General features: G+C 44.9%; 1 protein-coding gene across 3 annotated transcripts in view; it reads right to left on the bottom strand.

Annotated features, from left to right (window-relative positions):
- B3GLCT (beta 3-glucosyltransferase) overlaps window positions 1-14,650 on the bottom strand; it is a 118,963-nt gene that overhangs the window by 93,162 nt on the left and 11,151 nt on the right. For all 3 annotated transcript variants that reach the window (XM_042994843.1, XM_042994782.1, XM_042994727.1), the window contains exon 2: window positions 9,500-9,549. In XM_042994843.1, coding sequence (XP_042850777.1) covers window positions 9,500-9,549 — 50 coding nt within the window. The remainder of the gene's footprint in view (window positions 1-9,499; window positions 9,550-14,650) is intronic.

Genomic DNA, 14,650 nt, shown 5'->3' with positions numbered 1-14,650 from the left:
TCTAATAAACATTAAAAAAAATATTTCTCTGACAAAGTGCAAAGCGTAAGCAGCTAAATCTGCCATTTTCCTTGTCTTCTCCAGCAGACAGGAAGGAATTTTCTCTCTAATTGCCCTTTTCTGCTTTCGACTGCCATTTGCTATAATTATAACAATTGGACAGCGGCAGACATCCTTCAATTTTCTTCACAGACTGCAACAAGAAACGTACTTGTAAGCCTTTGCCAACAAAACCGGGAACAGTTTAAAAGCCAAGATACAGCCACACAGAGAGGTATCCTCTCAAAACGCCAAAGGGACCATGACAAGAGACAGGGAGGAGAGAGAGCAAAACACAGGAGAGTGTCTACCTTTGGCAGCATTTCCTGAAACGATCTTTGTCTCAAGAATAGAAATACCACTGAGTGGAGAAGAACCCCATACTTATTATGGACTCATTTGTTATGCCTCGGGATCCAGTGACACGTCACTTAACCTTGATAAAATACAGACTTTTTGGGGGGAAAAAACCCTAAAAAGTGCTGGAACACTTAAGCCATTTCTCTACCTGTGCTGAACCAAAGCCGGGTTATCATAAGCCAGCAGGTATAGACTCACTGCATCTTCCACACGCTCTAAATGCCACCGTTGGCCAGGACAACAGCCCGCCCTTGGAGAAGCAGCACCCGCCTGAGAACCGGACATGCTACCCGGCTTTCACCCTTAACCTGCTGCCCACCCCTCGGCCACACTGCCTACTCCACAGCTTTGGCTGGCAGATGAGGATCACCGAAAATTCGAAAGTTTCGATCTAAAAGTAGCACTGGAGTGGGTAAAGAAAATATGGCGTAGACGCACCACGGAATATTATCCAGCTTTAGAAAGGAAGGGAGTTCCGTCACATGCTACAACACCAATGTACCTTGAGGACATCATGCTTCGTGACATAAGCCAGACACAAAAAAGCCAAGTACTGTACGATTCCACTTATGGCGTAGTCCGATTCACAGAAACGGACATTAGAAGGGTGGTTGCCAGGGGCCGGGGGAGGAGAACAGAGAGCTGTTTAATGGGGACGGTTTCAGTTTCGTGAGGTAAAAAGAGACCTGAAGGACGTTTGCACAAACACTATGAATACACTTCACGATACTCAGCTGTACACTTAGAGATGGTTAAGATCGTAACTTTTACGTTAGATGTATTTTGCCATAATTTTTAATGTTTATTTATTTACTTTTGAGAGAGACAGAAAGCAAGGGAGGGACAGAGAAAGGAGGAGAGAGAGAGAATTCCAAGCAGGCCCCACGCTGTCAGTGCAGAGCCCAACTTGGGGCTCGATCACACGAACCGTGAGAACAGGACCTGAACTGAAACCAAGAGTCAGACGCTTAACCGACTGAGCCACCCATGCCCTACCATAATTTTTAAAAAAAGAGAGCATTAGAGATGATCCAATCCAATGCTCCCCTTTTAGAAATGAGACAACAGAGCCACAGAACCAGGATGAAAACCCAGGTCGGTCTTCTGAGTTCTTTCCAACGTTCATTTCTTACACCCACGTGATGATGCACACCCTGTCTTCCTCCAGAGGTGTTTCTTCAAGAAACATGCACCAGGAAGCCACTCTGGAAAACAGTGTGGAGGTTCCTCAAAAAATTAAAAATAGACCTACCCTATGACCCAGCAATAGCACTTCTAGAAATTTACCCAAAGGATACAGGAGTGCTGATGCATAGGGGCACTTGTACCCCAATGTTTATAGCAGCACTCTCAACAATAGCCAAATGATGGAAAGAGCCTAAATGTCCATCAACTGATGAATGGATAAAGAAATTGTGGTTTCTATACACAATGGAGTACTATATGGCAATGAGAAAGAACGAAACATGGCCCTTTGTAGCAACGTGGATGGAACTGGAGAGTGTGATGCTAAGTGAAATAAGCCATACAGAGAAAGACAGATACCATATGGTTTCACTCTTATGTGGATCCTGAGAAACTTAACAGAAACCCATGGGGGAGGGGAAGGGAAAAAAAAACAAGAGGTTAGAGTGGGAGAGAGCCAAAGCGTAAGAGACTCTTAAAAACTGAGAACAAACTGAGGGTTGATGGGGGGTGGGAGGGAGGGGAGGGTGGGTGATGGGCATTGAGGAGGGCACCTTTTGGGATGAGCGCTGGGTGTTGTATGGAAACCAATTTGACAATAAATTTCATATACTGAAAAAAAAAAAGAAACACGCACCAGGTGAAAGCACCATGACACTCACGACAAGAGTCACATTTAACAATAAACTGAAAGATTAAAAAACAAAACAAAAAAACCCTGAACTCAGTATTTCCCAAATGAATAACTTAACGCTGGAAACCAACTGGACATCCCACCACATCTCTTTGTGAAATCAAAGAAAATCGACCAAAAAGGCCACATCTTTCCATTTGCTATTAAACACCGCAGCTCCAACTGGCTGAAAACAATAGATCGGACGTGATTAACCATTTCGAATGGCTCAATTTGTAAACTGTAAGAAGAAAACATCCAAGAACGGTCGAATTAAGTGAACTGAATGGATCCAAAACGGTCTTGAGCAATTTCCCCTCTGAGAAAGAAAATTAGACTAAATGAACGAACTGACAGGACATTTAGAATTCTGTCTCCAGTTTCCCCTCCTGAAAAGCCTTAGCTCTTCCTAGGAAGAAACACATGGTTCGTTTTAGTATCTCTGCTGCCCCACATTTCTTAACACTATCAATATCAGTCAAAATGGGTTCACTGTCAGAGTTTTAGAAGTCAACTGAATTGCTATTCAGATAGGAAAGGGATTTGTTACTAATGCATCTACTCCACAGACAGCTCCTACCCTAGCCGGGGAAAGACAAATCCAAGTTACCCCCTGACACAGGTTTTATTTGTTAAGTCACAATACGTTAGAACACTTGCAATCCACGCCCGTAATGCCTAGTTTATAAATCCTTCGTGAAAAGACGATAAAACCTCCTCAAAATCCTTCACATCTATCGAATCTTTTCGGAAGAAAGGGAAGTAAAATGGCATCCTGTACCTGGTCACCACCAACCGCCACCCCCTTGGTCTTTTGAATAAATGAACTGATCAGGATGTGCCCATCAGTGGACTCGGCCGGAAGCCGGTCCTGTGTTTGAATTCTGCCCCCACCACTTACTAGCTCAGGCCTCAGTTTCTCATCTGTAAAACAGGAATGGTAATTACAAGACCTGCAGCACAGGATTGTGGGCGTTTCATTAGGTAATATACTGCTGAGCATGGCATCTGCCTGAAGAAAATGCTCAATAGTTGTCACCTAACTACTCTTTTCATCATCACCTTCATCTATTTCACGTGAAGTCAACTTATGCCATAAAAGAAATCTCACTTGGGGCGCCTGGGTGGCTCAGTTGGTTAAGCGTCTGACTTCGGCTCAGGTCATGATCTCACGGTCCGTGGGTTCGAGCCCCGCATCGGGCTCTGTGCTGACAGCTCAGAGCCTGGAGCCTGTTTCAGATTCTGTGTCTCCCTCTTTCTCTGACCCTCCCCTGTTCATGCTCTCTCTCTCTCTGTCTCAAAAATAAATAAATGTTAAAAAAAAAATTAAAAAAAAAGAAATCTCACTGATAAAAGCAGTAAGCCCTATGGTTCCTCTTCCTACTTTGATTTGTTTAGGTTCAGCTCAAAAAGCTGCGTAAAATATTTCTTGCTGTCACATCAGGTAGGGTCTGGCACTGTTTTAAGTGGTGGACACATACACACACACACACACACACACCCCATCCCCCTCCTCCTCCTCCAAACAGCTTTTTGATATAGGTCTTACTGCCCCATCTTACAGATGAGGAAGCTGAGACACAGAGAGGGTCTCCACTGCGTATCAGTGTTGGAGAAGGGATGTGAACCACAGCGCTCAACTCTAACCCTACATCATACAGGACACAACATCACAAGCCACCACAGGGCATAAGTGGGTGAAACTGTGGGTTGAAGCCGGGACAAGGCCATGGTTGAGGCGGTACCGTGGCCTGGAGCACAAGCCTGGGTGGGCAGGCTCCCCTAAAAGCTGAGGGAGGTCAGAATCCGGGTCAATGCCAGGGACCAGGAATCCAAAAGAGGAGCCTGGGCCCAGAGGTCAGCTCCCGGGAGGTACAGCAGGGCACCGGCAGCACCCAGAATTTGGATGGCAAGCCACCTGATGCCAACCAGTGAGTCCGAACATTGTGTGGGGCAGGCCCCCAGCCCTGAGTGGGGCTGCCTGCATTCTAGAGAGCCCTGTCTGGGGCCCTGACGAAAGCAAGCCGTGCTGTGAGGGGGGGATGGAAGGCAGCCGCCTCTGAGCAGCAAGGCAGGGCAGGTCCCCATCAATTCTGCAGATGGTGATAAACTCATGATCCCAAATGAACGTGGCTGTTGTGAAGAGCCTTCACTCCTATCTCCAGGTTCATCTACAGACTTTGGGTGACCTTGGACAAATTAATTCTTCTCTCCCAGTCTCGGGTATGGTCTACAGTAAACATTTTATCACTGCCTTTCCTCAGGGGATTAATGGCTTTTTTGGCTTCACAGCCTAAGCACAGATGGGGTTAATGACATTTTTCAAGGGCTTTAATACCTTTGGATGAAAAATGACACTACGATATAAGAGTTACCTTATTTTCTACCTATATTTATATACGTATTTAAGAAGAGGGATACATACATTTCCTCATTTGGAAACAGGAGTTAAAAACCTATATTTGAAAGTATATGCTAGAATTCTAAATTCATTACACAAAATTTTAATTCCCTAGTAATATTCCTTAGGTAGCACTTTAAGTTCATTACAAATGAGCTTGATTATTGCCACACACACACACACACACACACACACACACACACACACGTTCTAATGCACACAGCTGTGTGCAGTGTGCAAGAATTCAAGGATTCAGGAAAATTAGATTCTGACTTCACCTTTGAGTTGCCACGTGACCTCAGTTAAATCACGTAACTTCTTTGAGGGTAAGTTTTCTCTGCTATACAGCATTCTGCGGTTTATTGCACTTTCCTCTATCGTGCTTTGCAGACACTGTGTTGTTTTTCTTTTTGTTTTTTTTTTTTTTTTTTTTACAAATTGAAGGTCTGTAGCAACCCTGCGTTGAGCATGTCTATTGGTACCATTTCTCCAAGAGTATTTGCTCACTTTGTGTCTCTGTGTCACATTTTGGTGATCCTCGTGATATTTCCATTTTTTTCATTATTATTACACTTCTTAGGATGATCTGTGATCAGTCATCTTTGGCGTCCCTATTGTAATGGTTTTGGGAAGCCAGGAACACCATGTAAATGGTGAACTTCGAGGATGAATGTTGTGCGTGTTCGGTTTCCCATCTCTCTCCCTCTTCTCTGGGCTCCCTGTTCCCTGAGACGCAACAATATTGAAATTAGGCCAGTTGAGTCACCCTACAGCGGCCTCCAAGTGCTCGAGTGAAAGGAAGAGCTTCATGCCTCTCACTTTTAAGTCAAAAGCTAGAAATGATGAAGCTTCGTGAGAAACGCACGTTGAAAGCCGAGACAGGCTGAAAGCGAGGTCTCTTGTGCCGACCATTAGCCGTGCTGTGAGTGTGAAGGAAAAGTTCTTGAAGGACATTAAAAGTGCTACTCCAGTGAACACACAGGTGGCAAGAAAGAGAAACAGCCTCGCTGATGTGGAGAAAGTCTAAGTGATCTGGTTAGAAGATCAGACCCGCCACAGCATTCCCTTAAACCAAAGCCTAAACCGGAGCAAGGCCCTAACTCTCTTCAATTCTGTGAGGGCTGAGAGAGGTGAGGAAGCCTCAGAGGAAAAGTGTGAGGCTAACAGAAGTGGGTTCATGAGGTTTGTGGAAAGAAGGCGTCTCCATAACATAAAAGTTCAAGGTGAAGCAGCAAGTGTTGGTGTAGAGGCTGCAGCAAGTTACCCAGAAGGTCTGGCTAAGAAAATTCAGGAAGGTGGCTACACTGCACAACAGGTTTTCAGTGTAGACGAAAGAGCCTTCTGTTGGCAGAAGATGCCATCGAGGACTTTCAGAGCTAGAGAGGGGAAGTCAATGCCTGGCTACAAAGCTTCAAAGGACAGGCTGACTCTCTTGTTAGGGGCCAGTGCAGCTGATACTTAAAGTTGAAGTCAATGCACATCGACCATTGCAAAAATCCTAGGGCCCTTAAGAATTATGCTAACCCTACTCTGTGCTCTATAAATGGAACAAGAAAGCCTGGAGGACAGCACATCATTTACAGTAAGGTTTATTAAATATTCAAAGACCACTTTTGAGACCGCCTGCTCAGAAAAAAAAAAAATTACTTTGGAAATATTACTGTTCAATGATAAGGCACCTGGTCACCCAAGAGCTCTGAGGTGACATACAATGAGATGAATGTTGCTTTCATGCCTGCTGACACAGCATTCATTCATTCGGCAGCCTATGAATCAGGGAGTCACTTTGACACTCAGGTCTTCTTATTTAAGAAACACATTTCATGGCTAAAATCTTCAAGAAACAACAGGTGTTGGTGGGGATGTGGCGAAAGGGGAACCCTCGTGTACTGTTGGTGGGAATGCAAACTGGTACAGCCACTGTGTAAAACAGTATGGAGGTTCTTCAAAAAAATTGCCTTGTGATCCAGCAATCACACTACTGGGTATTTACCCAAAGAATACAAAAACACTAATTCAAAAGGATATGTGCACCCCTGGGTTTCTTGCAATATTGTTTACAAGAGCCAAATTATGGAAGCTGCCAAAGTGTCTAACATTAGATGAATGGATAAAGAAGATACACACACACACACACACACACTCACACACACACAATGGAATATTATTCAGTCATAAAAATAATATTTTGTCATTTGCAACAACATGGATGGAGCTAGAAAGTATAATGCTAAGCAAAATAAGCTAGTCAGAGAAAGACAAATACCGTATGATTACACGCATATGTGGAATTTAAGAAATAAATGAACAAAGGAAAAAAGAGACAAAGCAAGACTCTTAACTATAGAGAAGAGAGGGTTGCCATAGGGGGCGGGGGAGGTGAGTAAAACAGGCTGAGGGAATTAAGAGCACACTTATCTTGATGAACTCTAATACATGGAATTGTTGAATTGCCACACTATACACTTGAAACTAATACAACACTGTATATTAACTACACTAGAATTAAAATGTTTTCATTAAAAACAAAAAAAGAAAAAGAAACACATTCGTAAGGCTACGGTTCTCACAGCGATTCTCTGATGGATCTGAGAAAAGCAAATTGAAAACCTTCTGGAAAGGATTCAGCATTCTAGAGGCCATTCAGGACATTCATGATTCATGGGAAGAGGTCAAAATATCAACATGCACAGGCATTTGGAAGAAGTTGATTCCCACCCTCGGAATGACTTTGGGGGGTTCAGGACGTCAGTGGAGGCAGTCGCTGCGGATGTGGTGGAAACAGCGAGAGAACCAGAACTAGAAGCGGGGCCTGAACGTGGACGGCATTGCCGCGATCTCATGATAGGACGTGATCGGGTGAGGACTGCTTCTCGAGGCTAAGAATCGTGGTTTCTCGAGATGGACTCTGCTCCTGCTGAAGATGCTGTGAAGCTTATTGAAGCGACAAGGGATTTGGAATATTACACAAACTTGGTAGATAAAGCAGCAGCAGGATTTGAGAGGACTAACTCCAGTTTTGAAAGAAGTTCTACTGTAGGTGAAATGCTATCAAACAGCATCACAGGCTACAGAGCAGTCGTTCGTGAAAGGAAGAGTCCATCAAGGAGGCAAAATTCACTGTCGTCTTAAGAAACTGCCACGGCCACCCCAGCCTCCAGGAAGCCCACCCTGATCGGTCAGCAGCTATCAACATTGAGGCAAGACCCTCCACCAGCTAAAAGATTGCAAGTCACTGAAAGCACGGATGATGGTTAGCATTTTGTAGCAATAAAGTACTTTGCAACTGAGGTATGTATATCTTTTAGACATAATGCTATTGCACACTTAACCGACAACAATATAGTTTAAATAGGACTTTTATTATGCACTGAAAACCAAAAAAATGCATTTAACTCTCTTTACTGCGGTGGAACCAAACCCACATCCTCCCTGAGGTGTGCCTGGACATGGGAATAGCTCTTTTGCTTGGCAATAACAGGATCATTGAGAAGATCAAGTTTTAAGTGAAATGTCTGAAAATGTTTTATTAACCATAAAGGATCTTAAAACCAAAGGAAAGTATTATTATTGTTCCTGTGTAGGAAACCCACAGTATAGTTAGAAAAGACAACACTGTGTTGACAAAAGAAACATTCTATTAAAAAAAAAATGTTTTGGGGCGCCTGGGTGGCTCAGTCGGTTAAGCATCCGACTTCGGCTCAGGTCATGATCTCACAATTCATGGGTTTGAGCCCCGTGTCGGGCTCCGTGCTGACAGCTCAGACCCTGGAGCCTGCTTCAGATTCTGTGTCTCCCTCTCTCTCTGCCCCTCCCCTGCTCATGCTCTGTCTCAAGAATAAACAAACATTACAAAAAATAAAAATAAAAAATGCTGTTACTCTAATCGTGAGATAAAAAAAAAAATGAAGTCGACTGAACCTTAGCGAATATAACAACTCACATTCTTCAAATATGGTTTCTCTTTCTCATCTGCTAAACTCATCTAGCGCAAAGCCGAAATGGTAAACTTTAGATGAGGTTCTTGAACGCAAACAATTGTGGGAAAGCAGCCGCTCAGATTTTTGGCTGAGTTTTATCCCATCTCCATCAAGTCCCGGGGTCTCGGTTCCTGGTCCCAACTGTGCAAAAAGCCTGGCAGTCACCTTCAGTACTGCCACACGGTGCCACCTACAAAGTGAGGGAGACTCAGGCTCTTGTGACCCCAGGGACACAGCATACTACTTCTCTCTCTCAGACTGGGAAAATGCAGCCCAGGTTTAGATGTGGTCAGACTAGAGAAAACTAAGGCATCCCAGCAAGACTTCTATGATGTCTAAATCCATATCAAAATACTTTTTTTGAAACCTACTTGGTCTGCTGTAACTACTAAGGGATTTTTTTTTAAAGCAAGCTTATCTAAAAAATAAGATAAAAAAAACAGAGAGGGAACAAACCATAAGAGACTCTTAACTGCAGAGAACAAACCGAGGGCTGCTGGAGGGATGTGGGGTGGGCGGATGGGCTAAATGGATGATGGGCATTAAGGCAGGCACTTGTTGGGATGAGCGCTGGGTGTTACATGTAAGTGATGAATCACTAAATTCTATTCCTGAAATTATTGTTACACTGTATGTTAACTAACTTGGATTTAAATTCAAAAAAATAAAATAAAAAATAAATAAAGCAAGTTTATCTGCAGGTTGCCACTAGAGATTAAAAGTCTGAGTGGACCAACATCTCATTAGTTCGTGAAAAGAAACCTGAGAACTATCGTAAGATGAAATCATTACAGCTGCCATTAAAGAAAATATAAGTGAATCTCAGACAGGAAGAATAGATTTGATCATTAGAATTAGTACCTTAGATTGCTTGACCTCTTTCTTTGTATCTTCAGAAACCAAAGCAAAAGCTGGAAAAAAGAAAACATTTTTACATTAAGATCACCGGTTAAGATTCATTCTCGTATTTAACAGTCTCGCTTAAAACGGGAGGGGGGGGGCGGGGAGAAAGGGTGCTTGAAGAAGACATATTTTTGCTCATTTTTAAAACCAGCTGCATTTGCTGCAAACTAGTACCACTGGCCGCGTTCATCTCCGGACCTGAAATTATTCATCGGTGCACAGCCAACGTGCTTAGGCTACCAAGCTGAAGAAATAAACCTCAGAGGAATTGGAACCTGTGCACATACCACGTGTGTCTATGGATATAAACTACGAAATTGATGTGTACAAAATACAACTTCTTAGCAACTCGACGGTGCCTTCCAAAGCAAAGGGGGATTCCTGAGAATCCAGCGGGAAGCAGTTCAACTCCCTCCTCGCACGATCACTGCCAGAGCCTGGCAGGCAACAGAGCTGAATCTGGGGCAAGCTTTCCGTCTCAGAGGCTCCCAGGCTGGAAGTGTGGTGCAGATAATGCTGCCTCACGCAGGGCCGTTCACAGAACCCACTAACGCAGTGGGGCCAAGACAGCGAGAGGAGCGAAGATCATTCCCTATTTGGAACGATGTAGGGTTTCAAGTTGGAGCCCACAGATAAAGGCATCCCTGTACCCTAGAGACACATCTAGGCTCCACATTTGGAACAACAACAACATGACAGTAACACTTTGAAAATATAAGGCAAAATAATAAACCCAACAGGCAGGCAGGTTAACTAGACAAAAATAATATGCTTTAATGTTATAGTGCACTTCCCCTGAGGAGCTAAGAGGAAAGCGTCTCCTAGAGTTTGCTTTCTCCAATTAGCATCCCCCGGAGAAAATGGGCAATGCCATAGAGCAGTAATGGACTCAAAGGGCCGGACGGCCGATTCCACGGAGCTGTAATGTGGTACAAGAAGCTTCGGTGGTAGGTCTCCTGGGGTAACAGAGGAGGCCCTCCTGAGAGGCGGGAGAAGACCTTTCCCATTCGGATGCCTCTGACCCCTCCCTACCCCCCACCCGCAGACATGCACTGCCTCAAGTCCTCTCCCATCAACATTTGCTCCAAGGAAATAACCTAAAACGTGTTCACACTAAGACGTAAAATGAACGTGGTTTAATCACTTCCATTTCCAAGATGGCATCTCAAAAGGCAGGGTGAGCCTGAACCGTAAGCCAAATGAACCTCTACATGTGAAATTTAGGTAACAGCAGATGTTATGGGAGGCCCCACTGAGACCACCTCATATAAATAATAAATCCCCAACACCACCCCTCCTTACGTTCCTCATTCTGCTTTATTCTTCTGCACAGCACTTACCACCACTGACGTAACACTTATTTATTTATTTATTTATTTATTGCTTGCCTGACATATTCGTTTATTGTAAGCTCTGTGAAGGCAGGAAGGTGGTGCCCCACACCCAAAACACAGCCAGCACATAGGAGAAGGTCAACAAATATTGATCAAATGAATGAATGAGTGAATGCAAGTCTTTGCGATGGCCCTGGGATCACATCACTTACAGGCTGTCTACTCCTTACGCTAGGGAATATCCACCAGCAAAATGAAGGAATTCACTGTGTCCCCCCCCACAACCAATTTATTTTCACCAGGATCTGATCTACTTTTTCATTTTATACACACACGCGCGCGCGCGCACACACACACACACACACACACACACACACACACACACAGGCGGCAACCAAAAAACCCCAATCATTCATTAACTTCTAAAAAGAAAGATTTAAGCCCAAACACCATTTTAAATTCTGCTTCTGGGTATTTAATTCTTTGGTTTGGTCTTATTTTATTAACCTCCAAACTAGCATGCACAGTGAAAGCCCTCGAGAAGATATCAGAAATAGAATTATTAACGAACATCATGTAAGGAAGTCACAACATGTTAATACCACTTAGCACCACAGAATTGCAGGAAATAGAACATTCCAACAACTTGCAGGATGTAACAGCCGTGGTCAATCTAAGACTCGACTCTGAGTCCAAAATCCGTCCCTGCCGACTCCATCAATTCTTAATTCCAAGCACAGACAGTCAAAGCTCCCTGGGCTAGAATTCCCTCTTTTGTCAAGATAAAAAAAAAAAAAAAAAAAAAAAAAACCTTCTCAGCTTAACACGTTCAGTGACTCATCATCTAATAAACAGGATTTAGTCTTACCTCACTTTTTTTGCAGGCCAGATGGCTATGTGAAAAGGAAGAGTATGTCAACACAAAAGTCCTTTAGAATGCAGACTCTATATTGAAGAAAACATGCCTTTATTTGGTATTGGTTCTGAAAGGTACGAACACATCACCTTTCATAAGCCAGCAACTAATGTCATTTGAGTACGTTTAATGAAGGAATTACATGGAAGGAAGACATTCCCGATAAATCAAGTGAATTCTACAAATCCTCTTTGTCGTAATCTAGACAGCATACCTTTATTCAGGAGAGGCTTAACTGAAGTTAAGAGTAAACTAGATTTTAGTTCCCTCCAAAAATACAAAGGCCTGGAGTTAAGATATTCTTTAAAAAAAACACACACACAAAACCATCATTGGTCCCTATGACATTCTGCTGTGAAATTTCCCCGATAGAAATAAATTATGTAATATTTAAAGCAGTAACATAAGGGCACGTGGCTGGCTCAGTAGAGCACGTGACTCGATCTTGGGGTTGTGAGTTCAAGTCCCACGCTGGGCACAGAGCTTACTTAAAAAAAATAAATAAATAAGTACAGCACTAACATGAGACATGCATCAGAGTCACTCTCAGGTATAAGAGCAAATTACAGGGCAAGATCATCCTCATTAAATGAATATAAGCAAGTGTCTTTTTGCCTTCTGGTTTTACCTTTATGTTTCCATAATCTAAACAAATCACCGGGGAACCAAATGCGTTCTGAAGGCACAGCATATGCTAGACCGCTAATAAATCCAATCTTAAAACAATGGATCCTTTCTAAAATTCCTGCCAACAAAATCCGAGCTTTCACGCTTCAAGGACAAGAAGAAGGAGAAACGGTGCAATTTGAGAAGAAAAGTTAGAAAACCGGGCAAGTAAGGTAAGGATCTGCCTGTCACCTCCAACAACCCTAACAGGATACAGTCCCTACAGTGGGACTGTAACACTGGGAGCCAAAGGAGGGGAGAGGGGAGAGGGGAGAGGGGAGAGGGGAGCGGGGAGAGGGGAGCGGGGAGAGGGGAGCGGGGAGAGGGGAGCAGGGAGCGGGGAGGGAGGAAGGGATCCCCCCCTGCTCTGCCAAAGGGAGTGGCCGCGGGAGGCTGGATGTTGGCTGTTTGGTTTCATACTAATTTCCAGATTCAGCGGGGAAAAAATATTCTTGAAAGCTTGGCCTTAATGTGTAGTTCGAGAACTATTCCAAGGTAAATCACGCTCTTATATGCCAAACTGCTGTTTAAAAGTAATTTTCCCTTTTCTATTTTCAACATGAATTCCTGTGAATTGCTGCAGGGAACTATATTTAAAGTGCAAATCGGGACGGGCAATAGAAATAAGACCTTCCCGTGATAACTTTAAATAATTCAAGCCAACTAATGTGTTAGCACACCTATTCTGAGAGATAAATCAAGATTTTACAACTAACCTGGGACTAAGATTTATAGGCCAGCCTAAGCCCTGGAGTGCCGGAAAACTGGAGAGGAATTCATTGCAAGGCATTTAAGCAACACTAATCAACTATCTTATCTTGTTCCTGGTTGGGAGTCAGGGACCCCACGCCCCTGCAGGAAAGATGACTGCACCTCCTAACTCCGTTTTGTTCCTGTTCCCTGGACTGTCCTCCCAGACTCTCCCAAGAACGGCAATCACAGAAAACCGGATTAAATACAAAAACGAAAACAAAAAACACTAAGACGCGGGATCGAGTGAGATACTGCGTAAAGCGTTTAGTGTGCGGTTCCACGTGTTGCAAACTCAGCGGACGGGGCCATAAAGCTGCCGGTGGCACCACGCTTAGGGCCAGTCTGGGCGGCGTCTAGGCGGTGGGTGGTCGCGGCCCTACCCAGGAGCCTGGAGGGAGGGACTGAAACCGCGTGGCCCTCTCCGCCATCCGGGCCGAAGCCACAGCGCTCACGGGAAGCTTGCAGCTGGTGGCCCTGCGGGCTCAGGGTCTCACACGGGCTCTGCCCCACTTTTTCTTCCGCCAGGCTGTGGGAGGGAGCCGGCGGGGCTTCACTTTCTTTGCCGTGACCTACTTACAAAACGCTTCACCCAGGGCGGCTCCTCCCCCAGTGGCTCCAGCTTCCCGGAGCTTTCCAGGTTTAATTCCAGGTCCTCGAGAGGAGGCCTTAGGCTCCAGGGTACACAGCCCACAGCCAATTTACTTGGTTCCAATTACCTGCTTTGAAGATAATCCATGCCAGCAGAGGGGACAGAAACGATCGCACCCCAGCCCAGCAACAGGGGGGCAGGGCCTGCCTTTTCAGACCAATCTGCTGTCCCTGGGGGTCGTGGCCACACTGGGCTGCAGCCATCCGCCCACCTGGAGGCACCAGCGCCCAGCCTGAGGATGAAGGGCCCCAGGCCCTCCCCATGGGCAGAGGACAGAACCAGCCCAGGCATGTGGCCAAAGATCAACGGTTTAACAAGCGTTATGTTTTCGCAACGGGGCCTGGCACATGCCGAGTGCTTTGGGCCTTCGCAGCTCATTAGCAGTATGAATTCATATTTTCATTTGTTAAACAGAAAATCAGAGAGTGTATGACTGCCGCACAATATGCCAGGAGCTGGGGAAGACGAATAAGCAGCTGCCCAAGGAGCTCATGTGAGAGAGGAGTCCCTCGGTCAACAGCCAAGCATACAAGTGTCCACTCCAATGGCTGTCGTTCTGACGGGAGTCCCCAAGGGAGCACCTGGGGTGGAGACAGAGGGCAGCTCACCCAAGGCAGGGCAGCAGAGGGAAGGGGAGGCTTAAAGGGAGGAAAGCACTGCTTAGGGCGAGCTCGACACAGTGCCTGAGGAAGTAAATTCCAGGCAGCAGAAATTTCAAATTACAAGAGCAAGGAGGCCTGGAAACAGGCTTCTGCATCAAAGCTTGGGTGACTGGGGCAGGGACACCCTGG

The sequence above is a fragment of the Panthera tigris genome, chromosome A1 (assembly GCF_018350195.1).
Source record: "Panthera tigris isolate Pti1 chromosome A1, P.tigris_Pti1_mat1.1, whole genome shotgun sequence".
Lineage (NCBI taxonomy): Eukaryota > Metazoa > Chordata > Mammalia > Carnivora > Felidae > Panthera > Panthera tigris.
The sequence above is the reverse complement of the archived record's forward strand: the minus strand, read 5'-3'. Positions and strand labels throughout refer to the sequence as shown.